General features: G+C 44.6%; 1 protein-coding gene across 1 annotated transcript in view; it reads right to left on the reverse strand.

The window, feature by feature from the left end:
• The window catches only part of CCDC102A (coiled-coil domain containing 102A), a 58,528-nt gene that overhangs the window by 16,530 nt on the left and 26,060 nt on the right, over positions 1-15,938 (reverse strand). Inside the window, exon 6 of the mRNA XM_067470985.1 lies at positions 13,670-13,879. Within this exon, the coding sequence (XP_067327086.1) occupies positions 13,670-13,879 (210 nt within the window). The remainder of the gene's footprint in view (positions 1-13,669; positions 13,880-15,938) is intronic.

Raw genomic sequence — 15,938 nt, forward strand, 5'->3', positions numbered from 1 at the left:
CCTGGAGAAGGGAATGATGCTGGGGAAAGTGGAAGGCAAAAGGAAGAGGGGCCGACCAAGGGCAAGATGGATGGATGGCATCCTTGAAGTGACTGGACTGACCTTGAAGGACCTGGGGGTGGTGATGGCCGACAGGGAGCTCTGGCGTGGGCTGGGCCATGAGGTCATGAAGAGTCGGAGGCGATTGAACGAATGAACAACAACAGATACAGCCTGGGTCTGGTTTCAACTATCTGCGCCCAACAAAATACGTTCCCATTAGGAATTTTCTAGCTAATCCTGGCAATTTTATAGCATGTTATCATAGGCCCCATCTCCACTACCATATAACATCTAGATTATATGCTTTGAATTGGATTATAGGTCAGTGCAGACACAGTTCAAAGCAGACAATCTGGGTTAGCATGGAAAAAGTTTACGAAATTGCAAAAACATTGTATTTGTAGGAAGGACATAATCCTGCAGGACCTTTTGCTCTAGTTTCTCAATGACCAACTCACAGTCTCAACCAATTCAACATAGTTTCTGGTCACAAAAACAAAGTTTTCGGAGTTGAACAACTCCTTTGAAAGTAAGGACACAATTAAACAGGAAATAATACTTACTTACTTACTTATTTAGGTGATCCCTCGTGGTTCGAGGATGATGGTCCTCCAAGTTTGGTGTCCTGGCGGTGAGTACGTAGGTGACTGTGGAGCTCAATTCTTGATCTGCATCTTCTCCCGTAGTGAGGGCATTGGTTTCCAGGTGGAAGGTGGTCCTGGTTTGGGTTGGCCAGATGCACCTTCCTCTTGGCACATTTCTCTCTTTCACCCTCCATTCGTGCCTCTTCAAATTCTACAGCACTGCTGGTCACAGCTGACCTCCAGTTCGAGTGCTCAAAGGCCAGGGCTTCCCAGTTCTTGGTGTCTATGCCACAGTTTTTTAAGGTTGGCTTTGAGCCCATCTTTGAATCTCTTTTCCTGTCCACAAACATTCTTGAGTTTGAGAGCAACTGCTTTGGGAGACAGTGATTGGGCATTCGGACAACGTGGCCAGTCCAGTGGAGTTGATGGCAGAGGACCCATCATTTCAATGCTGGGTCCTCTAGGTCCTTCAATGCAATGTCTTTGCTTCTTCCAGCACGCTGATCTTAGACATCAAGAAGTCTAGGATCTTCAGGAGAGGCCCTGCTCTCGATCCCACCACCATCGTAAATGCGGTTGGTGGGGATGAGAGACAGGGCCTTTTCGGCAGTGGCCCCCCGTCTGTGGAACTCTCTCCTCAGGGACATCAGGTTGGGTACCTCCCTTATTGGCTGGATACGTGTATTGTGTCCAAATCTGGTGTCAAATCGTCCAGTGGTTTTTGGGTTATGTTAATCCCACAGACTAACATTACATTTTTATTTATATAGATATAATTATTGCTTGGAGTGTTACAATAATTTCTACCAGCTCACTTAAAGGTGTACTCGAGGGTTAGGTTCCCAAATACAAATGGGAAAAGGGGTGCAAATGAGGGAATTTTAGCAAATCTTGGTTGTACAGGGAATTGAAATCCCCCCTCCCCTATTTGATCCTCCTTTAAAAAGGGTCAGGAGCTCCCCTCAGCTTCAACTCTAGCAACCCCAATGAGGCTTGGATGATGCGCCATGTCTCCGATTGTGATGCGCCAAAGGTTCTATGGCAGTTAAGGCTGCAGCTGGAGAGCAGGGAACAGGAGTTGCCCTCATCCCTTGGGCACAAAGGACCCCCAAAGGGGCAGAAAAGGACTTCCAACTTCCAGAAGAGTGAAGCAGAGGATTGATATCCTATAATCAGGTAAGAGAAGAGGAGGAGAGATACCCAACTGTCAGGTAAAGGATGAAGAGGAAGGACACCCAATTAACAGGTAAGAGAAGAGGAAGGCTGCAAAAATATCAGGTAAAGGATGAAGAGGAAAAATACCCAATAATCAGGTAAGGGATGAAGAGGAAGGATACCAATACTCAGGTATGAGAAGAGGAAGGCCTCAAAATTATTAGGTAAGGGATGAAGAGGAAAGACACCCAATAATCAGGTAAGGGATGAAGAGGAGAAATACCCAATAATCAGGTAAGAGAAGAGGAAGGCCTCAGTATTATCAGGTAAAGGATGAAGAGGAAGGACAGCCAAGAATCAGGTAAGAGAAGAGGAAGAAAGATACCCAATGATCAGGTAGGAGAAGAAGCATTATTTCCAATCCCCAGGTATTTCTAATCTCCGAAGGACCACCTTGAACACACAGCATCCAGTGAAGAGGATCTGCAAGAGGAGAAGTCAAGGAGAAAGAAAGGAAGAGGAAAGAGAAAAAGAAAGAAAGGAAGGAAGGAAGGAAGCACGAAGAAAAAAGAGAAAGGCAGACATAAGGAAGGAAGGAAGGAAGGAAGGAAGGAAGGAAGGAAGGAAGAAAACCTAGAAATACAGAAAGTTGGTTGATTTAATTGGGAGGAAAACCTGATAGCAAGCTGCATAAAAGCATACAATCAAGTGAGGCAAGAGAAAAGAATAAACTGGAGGAGATGCTGGAGACCATTGGAGAGGAAAAAAGCCAAATGGGAAGGAAAGACATCTCAAGCTGAGGGCACTTTCCAGATTAAGTGCCCCTGAATCCTTTTGTGAAACTCATCCCGCTCCAGCAATGAGATTGAAGGTCTTGGATCCATTCTTCTGGCCCTGTAGCAACTAAAAAAACCTAACAACAATGCAGTCTGGTATTGTATGGAAGCAATAGAAGACTGCAAGTAGCAGATGTGCTTGAGAAGTGAAGGTGTGTGTGTGTGTGTGTGTATCTATCTATCTATCTATCTATCTATCTATCTATCTCCAAACACCTGCATCAAAAGATGTCTGGGAAGAAGAAGAACAAAAATATGGATTCAAAAGTAGCCCCAAAGGAAGAACTTCCTGGGATACAAGACGACATTTGCCAGGCCTAATTGACACTGGAAACACACTGCTGTTGGAAGGAGTCAAAAGGAACGGTTTTCCTTTTGCACCCAAAGAAAATCCATGTTTTCTCTTGGAAAACTAGGAGTCATCGTTAGAAGAGACCATGACGAGCATCCCGCCTGAGTCTTAATGCCAGGAATCCATAATTGTACTCTGTTATCAGGTAAGGGAGGAAGAGGAAGCATGCCTAACACTCAGGTAAGTGATGAGGATGAAGGATACCCAATTAATAGGTAAGAGAAGAGGAAAGACACCCAATAATCAGGTAAGTGATGAAGAGGAAGAATACCCAAGAATCAGGTAAGAGAAGAGGAAGGCTACACAATTATCAGGTAAGAGAAGAGGAAGGACACCCAGTGAACAGATAATAGAAGAGGAAAGACACCCAATAATCAAGTAAGGGATGAAGAGGAAAAATACCCAATAATTAGGTAAGGGAAGAGGAAGGCCTCAAAAATATCAGGTAAGAGAAGAGGAAGGACACCCAATGAACAGGTAATAGAAGAGCAAAGACACCCAATAATCAAGTAAGGGATGAAGAGGAAGGACAACCAATATTCAGGTAAGAGAAGAGGAAGAAAGATACCCAATGATCAGGTAGGAGAAGAGGCCTGATTTCCAATCCCCAGGTATTTCTAATCTCCGAAGGACCACCTTGAACACACAGCATCCAATGAAGGGGATCTGCAAGAGGAGAAGTCAAGGAGAAAGAAAGGAAGAGGAAAGAGAAAAAGAAAGAAAGGAAGAAAGAAAGGAAGAAAGAAGAAAGAGAGGGAGGGAGGGAGGGAGGGAGGGAGGGAGGAAGGAAGGAAGGAAGGAAGGAAGGAAGGAAGGAAGGAAGGAAGGAAGGAAGGAAGGAAGGAAGGTTGGTTGGTTGATTTCATTGGGAGGAAAACCAGGTAGCAAGCTGCAGAAAAGCATGCAACCAAGTGAGGCAAGAGCAAAGAATAAACTGGAGGAGATGCTGGAGACCATTGGAGAGGAAAAAAGCCAAATGGGAAGGAAAGACATCTCAAGCTGAGGGCACTTTCCAGATTAAGTGCCCCTGAATCCTTTTGTGAAACTCATCCCGCTCCAGCAATGAGATTGAAGGTCTTGGATCCATTCTTCTGACCCTGTAGCAACTAAAAAAAACCAACAACAACAATGCAGTCTGGTACTTTATGGAAGCAATAGAAGACTGCAAGTAGCAGATGTGCTTGAGAAGTGAAGGTGTGTGTGTGTATGTGTCTGTCTGTCTGTCTGTCTGTCTGTCTATCTATCTATCTATCTATCTATCTATCTCCAAACACCTGTAGCAAAAGATGTCTGGAAAGAAAAAGAACAAAAAGGAGTCCCAAAGGAGGAACTTCCTGAGATACAAGACGACATTTGCCAGGCCCAATTGACACTGGAAACACACTGCTGTTGGAAGGAGTCAAAAGGAATGGTTTTCCTTTTGCACCCAAAGAAAATCCATGTTTTCTCTTGGAAAACTAGGAGTCATCATTAGAAGAGACCATGAAGAGCATCCCACCTGAGTTTTAATGCCAGGAATCCATAATTGTACTCTGTTATCAGGTAAGGGATGAAGAGGAAACATGCCTAACACTCAGGTAAGTAGTGAAGATGAAGGATACCCAATTATCAGGTAAGTGATGAAGAGGAGAACACCTAGTAATCAGGAAAGGGAAGAGGAAGGCCACACAATTATCAGGTAAGGGATGAAGAGGAAAGATACCCAATAATCAGGTAAGAGTAGAGGAAGGACGCCCAATTAATAGGTAATAGAAGAGGAAAGACACCCAATAATCAGGTAAGTGATGAAGAGGAAAGACACCCAACAATCAGGTAAGTGATGAAGAGGAAGAATACCCAATAATCAGGTAAGAGAAGAGGAAGGCTACACAATTATCAGGTAAGAGAAGAGGAAGGACACCCAGTGAACAGGTAATAGAAGAGGAAAGGCACCCAATAATCAAGTAAGGGATGAAGAGGAAAAATACCCAATAATCAGGTAAGAGAAGAGGAAGGCTTCAAAATTATCAGGTAAGGGATGAAGAGGAAGGACACCCAATAATCAGGTTATTTTATTTATTTATTTATTTTTTTATTTATTTATTTATTTGTCGTGTCAGAGCAACCAGTCCATTAAGAGAAGAGGAAGAAAGATACCCAATGATCAGGTAGGAGAAGAAGCATGATTTCCAATCCCAGGTATTTCTAATCTCCAGAAGGACCACCTTGAACACACAGCATCCAGTGAAGTGGACCTGGAGGAAGAGAAGTCAAGAAGAAAGAAAGGAAGAGGAAAGAGAAAAAGAAAGAAAGAAGGAAGGAAGGAAAGAATGTTGGTCGATTTAATTGGGAGGAAAATCTGGTCGCAAGCTGAAGAAAAGCATAAAACCAAGGTAGGCAAGAGAAAAGAAGTCGAAAGGAAAGGTTTTCCTTTTGCACCCAAAGAATCATAGAATCATAGAATCAAAGAGTTGGAAGAGACCTCATGAGCCATCCAGTCCAACCCCTTTCTGCCAAGAAGCAGGAATATTGCATTCAAATCACCCCTGACAGATGGCCATCCAGCCTCTGTTTAAAAGCCTCCAAAGAAAGAGCCTTCACCACACTCCGGGGCAGAGAGTTCCACTGCTGAACGGCTCTCACAGTCAGGAAGTTCTTCCTCGTGTTCAGATGGAATCTCCTCTCTTGTAGTTTGAAGCCATTGTTCCACTGCGTCCTAGTCTCCAAGGAAACAGAAAACAAGCTTGCTCCCTCCTCCCTGTGGCTTCCTCTCACATATTTATACATGGCTATCATATCTCCTCTCAGCCTTCTCTTCTTCAGGCTAAACATGCCCAGCTCCTTAAGCCGCTCCTCATAGGACTTGTTCTCCAGACCCTTGATCATTTTAGTCGCCCTCCTGTGGACACATTCCAGCTTGTCAATATCTCTCTTGAATTGTGGTGCCCAGAATTGGACACAATATTCCAGGTGTGGTCTAACCAAAGCGGAATAGAGCATGGGGAGCATGACTTCCCTAGATCTAGACACTAGGCTCCTCTTGATGCAGGCCAAAATCCCATTGGCTTTTTTTGCCGCCACATCACTGCTCTCGAGCCAGGCACTGCCCCCCATTTTATATCTTTGCATTTTGTTTTTCCTGCCAAAGTGGAGTATCTTGCATTTGTCCCTGTTGAACTTCATTTTGTTAGTTTTGGCCATTCATCTCTCTAATCTGTCAAGATCCCTTTGAGTCCTGCTCCTGTCCTCTGGAGTGTTGGCTATCCCTCCCAATTTGGTGTCGTCTGCAAACTTGATGATCCTGCCTTCTAGCCCTTCATCTAAGTCATTAATAAAGACGTTGAAGAGGACCGGGCCCAGGATCCATGTTTTCTCTTGGAAAACTAGGAGTCATAGTTAGAAGAGACCACGAAGACTGTCCTGCCTGAGTCCTAATGCCAGGAATCCATAACGAAAGTCAAGATCTCCAGTGGAGAAGGGTTCCTCTTCCAAGGCAGGCATTTTGAAGACCAAAGGGCTCTTCCTCTAAGGCAGTGGTTCTCAACCTTCCTAATGCCGTGACCCCTTAATCCAGTCCCTCATGTTGTGGTGACCCCCAACCATAACATTGTTTTTGTTGCTACTTCATAACAGTCATTTTCCTACTGTTATAAATCATAATATAAATATCAGATATGCAAGATCTGATATATATTCATTCACTGGACCAAACTGGGCACAAACACCCAATTCACCCACAAGTAAATGCTAGTAGGGTTGGGGGAGGATTGATTTTGTCATTTGGGAGTTGTAGTTGCTGGGATTTATAGTTCACCTACAATCAAAGAGCATTCTGAACTCCACCAGCGATGATTTTGAACCTAATTTGCCGCACAGAACTGCCATGACCAACGGAAAACACTGGAAGGGTTTGGTGAGCATTGACCTTGAGTTTGGGAGTTGTAGTTCACCTATATTCAGCAAGAACTGTGGACTTACGCAATGGTGGATCTGGACCAAACTTGGCACAAATACTCAATATGCGCAAATGTGAACACTGGTGGAGTCTGGGGAAAAATAGACCTTGACTTTTGGGAATTGGAATTGCTGGGATTTATAGTTCACTACAATCAAAGAACGTTCTGAACTCCACCAGCGATAGAATTGGCTCAAACTTCCCACATGGAATCCCCATGACCATCAGAAAATACTGAGTTTTCTGATGGTCTTTGGCGTCCCCTCTGACACCCCTTCGCGACCCCCTCAGGGGTCCCGACCCCCAGGATGAGAAACATTGCTCTAAGGAGCATCTTGCCATGGCTTTCCCAGCAGGAAGGGGATATCCATGGCAAGCTGGTGTTGGGAAGGAGAGGCTTAGACTGGGTGAGTGCCAAAGGCCCTTTCCGACATGCCCAGGGTAGCACTGGTTGCCGCTTTTGGGGCCGGGAAGGAATTTTCCTCCAGGGCAGATTGGCCAAGGACCTGGGAGGTTTTGCGCCTTCCTCTGGGCATCCGGCATCGGCCACCGGTTAGGGAGATTAACTAGCTACTCACTAAGCTAAACTCAGCAAAGGACGATATCTTAGTAAAGGAAAATTAATAACGCCCATATCTATGGAAGTTTGAAAATGGGGAATCTGTGTCCAGAGGAAGAAGTAATACAAGGTCTTCAAAGGGCCAAAGAAGAAGAAATGTTCTATCATTTGGAAATGGAATATGGCACACCCTTGGATTCTGCTGAGTGCAAACAATGTTCCAGATAGATAGATAGATAGATAGGCCCTTTGAAGACCTTGTATTACTTCTTCCTATTGGTCAGTCGTAAGGCCGAACAGGGTATAGGGTTACAGCCTGTACTGGATGGGGTTCCACTCCCCCTGAAGTCGCAGGTTCGCAGCTTGGGAGTGATCCTGGACTCATCGCTGAGCCTGGAACCCCAGGTCTCAGCGGTGGCCGGGAGAGCTTTTGCGCAACTAAAACTTGTGCACCAGTTGCGCCCGTACCTCGGGAAGTCTGATCTGGCCACAGTGGTCCACGCTCTTGTCACATCCCCGTATAGACTACTGCAACGCACTCTACGTGGGGTTGCCCTTGAAGACTGTTCGGAAACTTCAACTGGTCCAGCGAGTGGCAGCCAGATTGCTCACAGGAGCGACATACAGGGAGTACACCACCCCCCTGCTGTGCCAGCTCCACTGGCTGCCGGTTCAGTTCCGAGCACAATTCAAGGTGCTGGTTTTGACCTACAAAACCCTTTACGGTTCCGGTCCAGCGTATCTGTCCGAACGTATCTCCCTCTACGTCCCACCTCGGAATCTGAGATCATCTGGGGAGGCCCTGCTCTCGACCCCACCACTATCACAAGTGAGGCTGGTGGGGGCAAGGAGCAGGGCCTTCTCAGTGGTGGCCCCCCATCTGTGTGTTGCGGCAAATACTTTACCCGAGATCATTTTAGAGCACAATCAGGCAGGAAGGAGACGGAGACAGCCGTTTGATTCCAGGCAAGACCCCACCACTATCACAAGTGAGGCTGGTGGGGGCAAGGAGCAGGGCCTTCTCAGTGCAGGGCCTTCTCAGGAGCAGGGCCTTCCCAGCCATTTGATTCCAGGCAAGACCCCACCACTATCACAAGTGAGGCTGGTGGGGGCAAGGAGCAGGGCCTTCTCAGTGGTGGCCCCCCATCTGTGGAACTCACTCCCGGGGGAAATCAGGGCTTCAACTTCCCTCCTTGCCTTCAAGAGGAAGGTAAAGACCTGGCTCTGGGACCAGGCCTTTGGGCACCCTGACAATTAGACATGGAACCAGAATGATAGGACCAACAATGTGTGGAAAGTAGAACTTAACTATGAGTCGGTTAAACACTGACCAGCAATGAGGTTTGTATTGTTTTTATTGTTTTAATTGTTTTTATGGGTTTATGGCTATTCCTGCCGATAATATTGATTGTTTACGTTAATTGTTATCAGTGTTATAATTACTGTTGTTACTGATGTTATGTTTTTGATATTATGTTTTTGTAATACAGGCATCGAATTGTGCCTTGTGTGTGTAAGCCGCCCTGAGTCCCCCCGGGTGAGAAGGGCGGGGTATAAGCAACCGCTATATATATATATATATATATATATATATATATATATATATATATATATCTCCCCAGTCCTGTTTACTACATTTGAACTGAAAGTTGAATGAGAAGTGAAAATAGGAAGAAAATATTGTGTTGTGAAGCCAAGATGGTATTCCCTGGATGATGAAGATGTGCTCTGGAGAAGATGGAAAGATGGCCTTGGAGGTGTCTATGGACAAACCCGGCTCTTCAGCCTAGAAATGGAAATGAGCACTGGTCTTCAGAGTCAGACACAACTGGATTTAATGTCAGGGGAAAACCTTTACCTATTGTACTTGCTCTCCTTGATAGAACTCCATACAACTGCAGGCAATAAGTGCAATGGATGGATATTAGAAATACAAATATCTGGATGGAAGAGCAGTAGGTCCTGGAAATATTGCATAAGGAAGGCACTTAGTCCGAAGATCCAGTGCTTTCCTGGGAAACTTGCAAAAGTTGCTATAGCTGTTCATTAAAAACAATTTAAATCAGTGTTTCTCAACCTGGGGGTCGGGACCCCTGGGGGGGGGGTCATGAGAGTGTATCTGAGGGGTCGCCAAAGACCATCAGAAAACATAGTATTTTCTCTTGGTCATCTGGGTTATGTGTGGAAATTTAGGTCCAGAATGCTTGTAGGTGAACTATAAATCCCAGCAACTACAACTCCCAAATGTCAAGGTCTATTTCCTCCAAACTCTGCCAGTGTTCACATTTAGGCATATTGAGTATTCGTGCCAAGTTTGGTCCAGATCCATCATTGTTTGAGTCCACAATGCTCTCTGGATGTAGATGAACTACAACTCCAAAACTCAAGGTCAGTGCTCACCAAACCCTTCTAGTATTTTCTGTTGGTCATGGGAGTTCTGTGTGCCAAGTTTGGTTCAATTCAATAGCTGGTGGAGTTCTGAATGCTCTTTAATTGTAGGTGAACTATAAATCCCAGCAACTACAACTCTCAAATGCCAAGGTCTATTTCCCCCAAACTCCATCTGTGTTCACATTTGGGTATATTGAGTATATTGTGCCAAGTTTGGTCCTGCTCCATCATTGTTTGAGTCCACAGATGTAGGTGAACTATAACTCTCAAACTCAAGATCAATACCCGCCAAACCCTGCTAGTGTTTTCTGTTGGTCATGGGAGTCCTGTGTGCCAAGATTGGTTCAGTTCCATCATTGGTGTTCAGAATGCTCTTTGATTGTAGATGAACTATAAATCCCAGAAAGTACAACTCTCAAATGATAAAACCAGTCCCTCCCCCAACCCCAACAGTATTCAAATTTGGGCATATCGGGTATTTGTGCCAAATTTGGTCCAGTGAATGAAAATACATCCTGCATATTGGATATTTATATTACGATTCATAACAGGAGCAAAATTACAGTCGTGAAGTAACAATGACAATAATTTTATGGTTGGGGGTCAACACAACATGAGAAACTGTATTAAGGGGTCGCGGCATTAGGAAAGTTGAGAAACATTGATTTAAATCATTGTTTCGTTGTTGCTTTTTTGTGGACTTTGGTACCATCTAGTGGTGAATTCCGAGGCCCCTTTGGAACAAAATTTGGGAAAACACGGCACACAAAATACTCTGTTCCTGGTTTGAAAGTGTTCTTTCCCATTAAGTTGTGCAGTCCTTACTTTGATAGTAGTTATTACACTCCGGAAACTTTATTTTTGTACCTGCCACAAACTAGGTTGTGTTGGTTGAGACTCAACCAACCCAAATGTGCTGCAGGATGTCCCATCCACAAAACTAAAGTTCTTGCAGTTGAATAAACTTTCCCCATGTTCTTATGATAAAACCAAATAGGGAATGACATTTATAACCCTGGGACAAAAATAGAGTTACATTACTTAGGCAATCCAAGGATCTTAGTCCAAGGATGATGGTCCTCCAAGTGTAGTGTCCTTGCGGTGGACTGTGGAGCCCTATTCTTCATCTGCATCTTCTCCCGCAGTGAAGGCATTGGTTTCCAGGTGGAAGTCGGTCTCAGTTGGGGTTGGCTTGACGCGCCTTCCTCTTGGCACGCTTCTCTCTTTCGCCCTCCATTTGTGCCTCTTCCAATTCTGCAGCACTGCTGGTCACAGCTGACCTCCAGCTGGAGCACTCAAGGGCCAGGGCTTCCCAGTTCTCAGTGTCTATGTCATAGTTTTTAAGCCCGTCTTTCAATCTCTTTTCCTGCCCACCAACATTCCATTTTCCATTCTTGAGTTCGGAGTAGAGCAACTACTTTGGGAGACGGTGGTCGGGCATCCGGACAACATGGCCAGTCCAGCGGAGTTGATGGCGGAGGAGTATTGCTTCAATGCTGGTGGTCTTTGCTTCTTCCAGCATGCTAACATTTGTCCATCTGTCTTCCCAAGAGATTTGCAGGATTTTCCGGAAGCAGCGCTGATGGAATCGTTCCAGGAGTTGCATGTGACATCTGTAGACAGTCCACGTCTCTCAGGCATATAGCAGGGTTGGGAGGACAACAGCTTTATAGACAAGCACCTTGGTATCCCAACGGATGTTGCAGTCCTCAAACACTCTCTGTTTCATTTGGAAAAATGCTGCACTCGCAGAGCTCAGGCGGTGTTGTATTTCAGTGTCGATTTTGACTTTGGTGGAGAGGTGGCTGCCAAGGGAGCGGAAATGGTCAACATTTTCTAATGTTACACCATTAAGCTGTATCTCTGGCATTGGAGAGGGATTGGCTGGTGACTGCTGGAAGATCACTTTGGTTTCTTGTATGCTTCTGCGAAGGTGTCTAGAGTGGCTTGTAGATCTTCTGAATGCGCACAGACAACGTTGTCATCAGCATATTGGAGTTCTATAACATGTTGTTGTGACCTTGGTTTTGGCTTTCAGTCGGCTGAGGTTAAACAGCTTGCCATCCATCCGATAGATGATTTCCACTCTGGTGGGAAGCTTCCCATCAACAAGGTGAAGTATCATAGCAATGAAGATGAAGAATGAAGTTGGGGCAATAACACATTCCTGTTTGAGACCTGATTCCACCTTAAATGGGTCCCTTTGGGAGCCATTGCTGCCCAAGACTGTTGCCATCATGTCATCATGGAGGAGCCGCAGGATGTCCACAAATCTGTTTGGTCACCCGATTTTTTGGAGAACGGTCCAGAGAGCGCTGTGATTCACTGTGTCAAATGCCTTTGCATAGTTACATAGTAGTTACATAATGTTATCTATGTGATATTTGGGTCACTTCTGATACTTTTAGTTGTTGTTTCCAAAAGTCAATTATCCTGGAAAGAGGTATCACTCGGGAAGGAGAAGCCTGAGCAGAAAGACTCCATATTGCAACATTGGAGGTCACACTTACACGGAACATGAAATGATGTGAAGTAAAGCAAAAGGGAGGATGGAAGAGGCAAGTCCAATGGATGGGTCCCTTCCAGAAGGGTTAGAACAGTGTTTCTCAACCTTCCTAATGCTGCGACCCCTTAAAACAGTTCCTCATGTTGTGGTGACCCCCAACCACAACATTACTTTCGTTGCTACTCCATAACTGTAATTTTACTCCTGTTATGAATTTCAATGTCAATATCTGATATGCAGGATGGATTTTCATTCACTGGACAAAATTTGGCACAAATACCCAATATGCCCAAATTTGAATACTAGTGGGGTTGATTTTGTCATTTGGGAGTTATAGTTGATGGGATTTATAGTTCACCTACAATCAAAGACCATTCCGAACACCACCAACGATGGAATTGGACCAAACTTGGCACACAGAACCTCAAAGAAAAACAGAAAATGCTAGAAGGGTTTGGTGGGCATTGACCTTGAGTTTGGGAGTTGTAGTTCACCTACATCCAGAGATCACTCTGGACTCAAACAATGATGGAACTGGACCAAGCTTGGCATGAATACTCAATATGCCCAAATGTAAACATTGGTGGAGTTTGGGGAAAATAGACCTTGACATAGGGCAGTTGTAGTTGCTGGGATTTATAGTTCACCTACAATCAAAGGACATTCTGAACTCCACCAACGATGGAATTGAACCAAACTTAGCATCCAGGACTCCCATAAACAACAGAAAATACTGAAAGTATTTGGTGGGCATTGTCCTTGAGTTTTGGAGTTGTAGTTCACCTACATCCAGAGAGCACTGTGGACTCAAAACAATGATGGAACTGGATGAAACTTGGCACAAATTCTCAGTATGCACAAATGTAAATATTGGTGGAGTTTGGGGAAAATAGACCTTGACATTTGGGAGACCATTCTGAAGTCCACCAATGATGGAATTGGACCAAACATGGCACAAAGAACTCCAATGCAGAACAGAAAATACTGGAAGGATTTGGTAGGCATTGTCCTTGAGTTTGGAGTTGTAGTTCACCTACATCCAGAGAGCACTGTGTACTCAAACAATGATGGAACTGGATGAAACATGGCACAAATTCTCAGTATGCCCAAATGTGAGTTTGGGGAAAATAGACCTTGACATTTGGCAATTGTAGTTTCTGGGATTTATAGTTCACCTATAATCAAAGAGAATCCTGAATCCCACCAATGATAGAATTGGGCCAAACTCCCCACACAGAACCCCCACGCCTTGAAGGGACTCTCTGGAGCAGGACTCCCCTCCAGCCTTCAAAACACCCATGGAAGCTCACCTTGTTCTTCTCAAAGAGCTCGGCTTGGACAGTTTTGAAATCGGTGTCCAGGGCGCTGACCGTCTGCCTCCGCTTCCGGGCCAAGACTTCTTCCAGGTCCTCAATCTGTGCCCGCAGCTTCTTGTTCTCCCTTTCGAGGTTCAGTTTTTCGGTCTCTAGGCGTTCCCGCTTCCCCCATTCGGCTGCGTTTTCGGCCTGGAGGAGCTCCATCTGTGATTAACGAATTGAATGAAATTGTACGATTGGGATCTGGCTAGGGCATACAGTGAGTGTTCCCTCACTACTTCACGGTTTGCTTTTTGCAGACTCGCTGTTTCGCAGTTTTAAAAAATGAATTTAAAACACAGTACTGTAAACAAGTAGCGAGGGAACACTGGAGGAGGAAGGAGGAGCGGATGGATGGATGGATCTCTGCATAGGCTCAGCCTCTCGCCCTCTTTACCTTCCTCCTCCTCCTCCTCCTCCTCCTCTGTGCCACCGCACATGCACCATGGAACCCAGTCTGGGCGCAAGCTCGAGATGGAGGGAAAGTAGCACCCAGCAGTGCCCAGTAGGCTTGTTTGATCACAGAAAAAAAATGGTTCGAAACTCATTTCGGATGTAGGGTGCGCTGGCGATTCGGTTTGGAAATGGTTTCCGAAATTTCCCAGAAAAAAGGTCGGAATTTTCCGAATTTTCTGAAATTTCCGAATCGCTTTGTTAATGGCGGGCACGATATTATATTATATTATTATATACAATAATAATATAATATAATATACAATTATAATATAATATAATAATAATATAGTAATATAATATATAATATTATAATATAATATAATATACAATAATATAATATAATAATATAATAATAATATAATATATATATATATATATAACAGACTGGTTCAAGATTGGGAAAGGCGTCCGGCAAGGCTGCATCCTCTCACCCAACCTTTTTAACTTGTATGCAGAACACATCATGCGAGGATGTGCGGGGCTTGATGAATGCAAAGCTGGGGTGAAAATGGCTGGAAGAAACATTCACAACCTCAGATATGCAGATGACACCACTCTGATGGCCGAAAGCGAGGAGGAGCTGAGGAGCCTTCTAATCAAGGTGAAAGAAGAAAGCGCAAAAGCCGGGTTGCAGCTAAACGTCAGAAAAACCAAGATTATGGCAACAAGAATGATTGACAACTGGGAAATAGAGGGAGAAACCGTGGAGGCCGTGACAGACTTTGTATTTCTAGGTGCAAAGATTACTGCAGACGCAGACTGTGGCCAGGAAATCAGAAGACGCTTCCTTCCTTCTTGGGAGGAGAGCAATGTCCAATCTTGATAAAATAGTCAAGAGTAGAGACATCAGACTGGCAACCAAGATCCATTGCCTAGTCAAAGCCATGGTCTTCCCTGTAGTCACCTACGGATGTGAGAGCTGGACCTTCGGGAAGGCTGAGCGAAGGGAGAGAGATGCTTTTGAGCTGTGGTGTTGGAGGAAAGTGCTGAGAGTGCCTTGGACTGCGAGAAGATCCAACCAGTCCATCCTCCAGGAAATAAAGCCCGGCTGATCATTGGAGGGAAGGAGACGAGAGACAAAGTGGAAGTCCTTTGGCCACATCATGAGAAGAAAGGAAAGCTTAGAGAAGACAATTACGCTGGGGAAAGTGGAAGGCAAAAGGAAGAGGGGCCGACCAAGGGCAAGATGGAGGGATGGCATCCTTGAAGTGACTGGACTGACCTTGAAGGAGCTGGGGGTGGGGATGGCCGACAGGGAGCTCTGGCGTGGACTGGTCCATGAGGTCACGAAGAGTCGGAGACGACTGAACGAATGAAGAACAACAATATAATATATAATATAGTATAATATATAATAATAATAGTTTTAAGCTGCTGGGCCAGGAAGACGTTTAGCTGGGTTAAGACAAGCCGTTTTGAAGCGTTTTGAAGACTGGATTCCTGTAAGTGCGGACTCCATTCTTACTTCGGATTCTTTTTGGATGGACATCTCATTCTGACTTGGGACAGTTTTTTGAGAATGCTTTTCCTTGCTTCCACCTTGTTTACTTGTGTTTTCCAACCCTGTGATTTGGAAGCAGTTTGCTTGAACGTTCTGTTGTCCCAGATTATTTCCCAGGATAATCCAGATTATTTGCTAAATTACGTTTTTTGCACAGCAATTTGCTACGGACTTTAAGTTCTTGATAGATAGATACACTGAATTATTTTTGTTGTTATAATAACAATATAATAATATAATATAATATTATACAATAATATAATATAT

Source organism: Anolis sagrei, chromosome 8 (genome assembly GCF_037176765.1).
Source record: "Anolis sagrei isolate rAnoSag1 chromosome 8, rAnoSag1.mat, whole genome shotgun sequence".
NCBI lineage: Eukaryota > Metazoa > Chordata > Lepidosauria > Squamata > Dactyloidae > Anolis > Anolis sagrei.